Genomic DNA, 4,133 nt, shown 5'->3' with positions numbered 1-4,133 from the left:
CAAGTTTATAAAGAAAATGATAAAATAACATTGTCATTAATATTCATTTGAATATGAATGAATATTAAATACATTTTTGTAAAAATATAATTTTGAATCAAAACAAATCATAATAATTGAAATGAAAAGAAAATAATCAATATGAATTAATTGAAATGAAGAAGAAAAACAAATAATGTTATGAATATTAAATAATTAATAAATGTTAATTATACACTTTATAATTAATTCTGTTGTGATGTATCATTGTTATATGAATATTTAGAGTATTATTTTAAAGTATTAAATTGAATAATTCATTGTTAGATAGTTTTGTTCATTCATATGATTTGAATAATAATTGATTAAAACAAAACTTTACTCCTTTGTTTAAACATAAAAGATTTGTATGTATTGTGAATTGTGTTGATGTTCAAGAGAGTTTTTGTGAAAGAGGTGTTTATGCAATTAAAGAAACAGATAATTTGTATCATATTGCATATAATGAGTTGTATATAGTTTGATGTGATAGAGAAGGTATTGTTGAGAAAGAAATAAAGAAACAAAAAAGAAATATTAATTTTGGAAAGCATATTGGTGTAGAACATTTACAATCCATTAATTAACATTTGTTCTTTTCATTGTTTTGATTCTTATTTTCTAACTTATTTCTTCATTAGAAACATTCACTTTATTTCTGTTATTTCTCATTTGAGATAATTGTTATTAAATTCATAATTGAATTATATGTTGATTGATGATATTTTCTATTATCTTTAACTTATTCTATCATTAATAAAACTGTTAATAACGAGTTATGTTCAATTTAATTTGTTTTGTTGTATTTCATTTAATCATTCACATTTCATAACACTCTTTGTTGTTTGTTTCTATCTTGTTATTTCAAACATTCAAATTTATCAAAAACTAATCAAATTGGTCATTATCAGATTTTCTTATTTAAGAAACGAACCTCTAAATCCTCCCATTGGCATGTTATTACCACCAACCATTCAAAATCCTCCCATCATTTCATTTTCTTGTTCTGTTATTACTTCAACATTATCACACTCAATCTGTTTGATTCAATTTGATGTGTCAACTATCTTCATATTATGACATTTTATCACTTTAACATCTTTTCCCTTAACATCATTCTCAATATTAATTCCTTTACACTCTTCATTTTCAACTTTCTTCAAAAATGCATTTGTTCTAAATCTAATGTCATTCATTCTTTTCAATACAAGTTCGTCTTTACATTGTGAGATAATGCCTTCAATTCCACTACTATTAGTTATAAATACTTTGTTACACAACTCACTTGAACTGATATTAGACATTTCTGAATTTTCAATACGTACAATATCAACACCTGTATTATGAAAACTTCTTCTTATTAAAATACCTACCGTTTTACTATCAATAACTTCTAATAACTTTTTATCTCCATAAATTTCAAATTCAATATTTTCACATTTGTTAAGTGATAATGATCTTACACATCCAATTTTTGTGTAAGTTTCATATCCAATATCTCGTTTTTCTTTATGATTTTTACAATTAACCATTTTAACATTTCCATATTCTTCATATTCTCCTTCAATTATTATATCCTCACTGTTTTTTATTGTAATATCACTGTTAATGTCACTTTGAATTTTAATACGACTGTCATATCCATTTCTTATTATAACATGTTTCTTATCTGTTTCTATTTCTATGTCTTTCTTTTCATTATTCATATCTATTATTTTTCTATCTTCTTTTATATTCTTCTTTGTTTCTGGAATACTACATTCTTCATTATCTATTGTAATGATTTCTTCAAGATTATCTAATTTCCCTGTATTTTCTGTATTTTTACATCTTGTTATTTTCATTTCATTATTTTCATTCTTCTTAATTATGATTTGGCAATTCTCACATTCATCAATATATAATTTCTTACATTTATCAAATAACTCTTCAAAAATATAATCTTTCATTGACACAATATATATCTCTTATGCTTCTTTCAGTGGTATTTTAATATATTCTTCAATTGATTTAAAGACAATTCTCTTTGGTTTAACATCAATTTCATTGATTGTAGACTCAACTACTTTCAATGATTTACATTTTTCATTTCCTTTAATACTAACTTCTTTAGATTCAATAATTGTTAATTTATTAATTGGAAACTTTGTTTTAAATTCAATATTATTTCCTTCTATTATATCAATGTTTTGTTCATTGTTTGATTCAATTTCAATTTTGAAATTCTCACATTTTTCAATACAAATATCAGATGATTTGTTTGTTGTTAATTTGAATTGTGTTAGTTTATTATCTTCTAATTTCATTCTTTCAATACTTTCTGTTTTAACACTAATTTGACTTTCTACACAATTATTCATGTCAATATTTTTTAATTTATTTGCTACTAAATTAATATGTAAATTAGAACAACTAATTAATTGAATTTCTTCAACATTTTGGAATGTGGTTATATTTTCTTGTATTTCTTTCCAATATCTTCTTTTCTTAGTTGTGGTTCCTTGTTTTTCTTTCATTTCATTTATTTTTATTCCTTTTCCATTTAGTTTTATTTGTTTTAAATTATTTACTGATAGAAATTCAATTGAAGAATTGGCATAATTCATTTCTAAACATTCAATATGTTGTTGATTTATTATAATATTTGAATCTCTTGTTTGAACATAAAGGTATTTGATATATTCAGGTAATTGTGGTATTTCATGTAATTTGATTTTTGATTTAGAACAAAGTCTGGTAATAACGTTTCATAACATGTAATTGAATCTACATAAAAGTCATTAAGAATCTTGTATACTTTCTATTTTCTTCTTTATTCATATCTTCAATATTAACTCTAATACCACATCCATCATTAACACTAGTTGGATTAAATGTTGTTATTTTTTATTTGAAAATAATGAACTACTTGGTGATTTAAAAAATTTAATATTTCTTTCATTGTTTTGTTCAGACAAAACTATACTTGAAGAATAAATTGTAATTCCTTTTGGTATATCTATTTCGTGTTTAATAGGACTTTCTCTTTCATAAATGAGAATGATATTTTTATTCTCTCGAGCTTTAATTCCATTAACATTATTTGACACATAAGTTATCATTTCACTTGGATAAAGTGATTCTTCTATTTTCATTTTATCAAATGTTTCATTAAATACCTCTGAAAACATTTCATTACTTCTTATTTTATTTCCTTTCTTCATATTTTGAATGATAATTTCGATTATTTCATCTGATGCATAAGAAAAATAAATCAAAGACTCTACTTTTTGAATAATTTTAGACATTCTTTCTCTGTCTTCTTTTGTAATACTTATTTGTTGTTGACCAAATATTTTGTTTGTATCATTTCATGTTGTTGAAAATACAAATCTATCAAAAATATAATTTCTGATATTCTCAACTTTCATTAATATTGACTCATCAACTGGAAGTAAATTACAATTACATGTTGGTGGATTAAATATTCTACAAAATTGATTAACATCTTTTTCCGATGTAAACCATGGATTAACTTTCAATGAGTGAATTGCAGCTCCACATTTCTTGTTAATCATTTCAACGTTTTTGATGTCATTCATATCTTTAACATGAAGTGCTACTTTCATCAAATAAACCATATCTAGTTGTTTCATTTCTCTTCTTTTATAATTTGTTGATTTAGTGACTTTCATTTAATCGTTCAATTCTTTATTTTTTACTTCATCTTATTCGTCACAGACACAATTCTATTTATAGTGGAATAACTCTTTTTGAATAATTTTATTTAAAAATTACTATAAACGTTAATATGGCATGTCTGAAATACCACATACAAAACACTAAAACAAATTCAAACTTCGATTCTCCAAGTTATTATCTGATTATGATGGTACATTTGAATGGAAATTGTATTAATCATACGTTGATGAATGAATAATAATGAAGTATTATGGTTGAATATTATTTGTTGGAAGAGAAGAAAATGTATTTATTAAGATGAAATTAGAAGTGTTATAATGAATAATATCAAACGAAAAGGAATATTTGATGATATTAATAATAAAAGAAAATAGTTATAATAATATAAGTGGTAATGAAATATTCAATCAACATTAAATAAGAAAATACAGAAG

General features: G+C 23.1%; 1 protein-coding gene and 1 pseudogene across 1 annotated transcript, besides 1 other annotated feature; both read right to left on the bottom strand.

The window, feature by feature from the left end:
- Nucleotides 1-1,064: 1,064 nt before the first annotated feature.
- Nucleotides 1,065-3,305, bottom strand: EHI_047010 (annotated as a pseudogene).
- A 63-nt stretch (nucleotides 3,306-3,368) lies between these two features.
- Nucleotides 3,369-3,692, bottom strand: EHI_047000 (uncharacterized protein; the record flags this gene model as incomplete). The annotated part of the gene is made up of 1 exon (XM_001914381.1): nucleotides 3,369-3,692. The coding sequence occupies one exon, from the start codon at nucleotides 3,690-3,692 to the stop codon at nucleotides 3,369-3,371; it is 324 nt and encodes a 107-aa protein (XP_001914416.1).
- A 117-nt stretch (nucleotides 3,693-3,809) lies between these two features.
- Nucleotides 3,810-3,914: a repeat region.
- Nucleotides 3,915-4,133: the final 219 nt, after the last annotated feature.

The sequence above is a fragment of the Entamoeba histolytica genome, genomic scaffold (assembly GCF_000208925.1).
Source record: "Entamoeba histolytica HM-1:IMSS scf_1104750517021 genomic scaffold, whole genome shotgun sequence".
NCBI classification, from domain to species: domain Eukaryota; phylum Evosea; order Mastigamoebida; family Endamoebidae; genus Entamoeba; species Entamoeba histolytica.
This window is presented reverse-complemented; position numbering and strand designations above follow the sequence as displayed.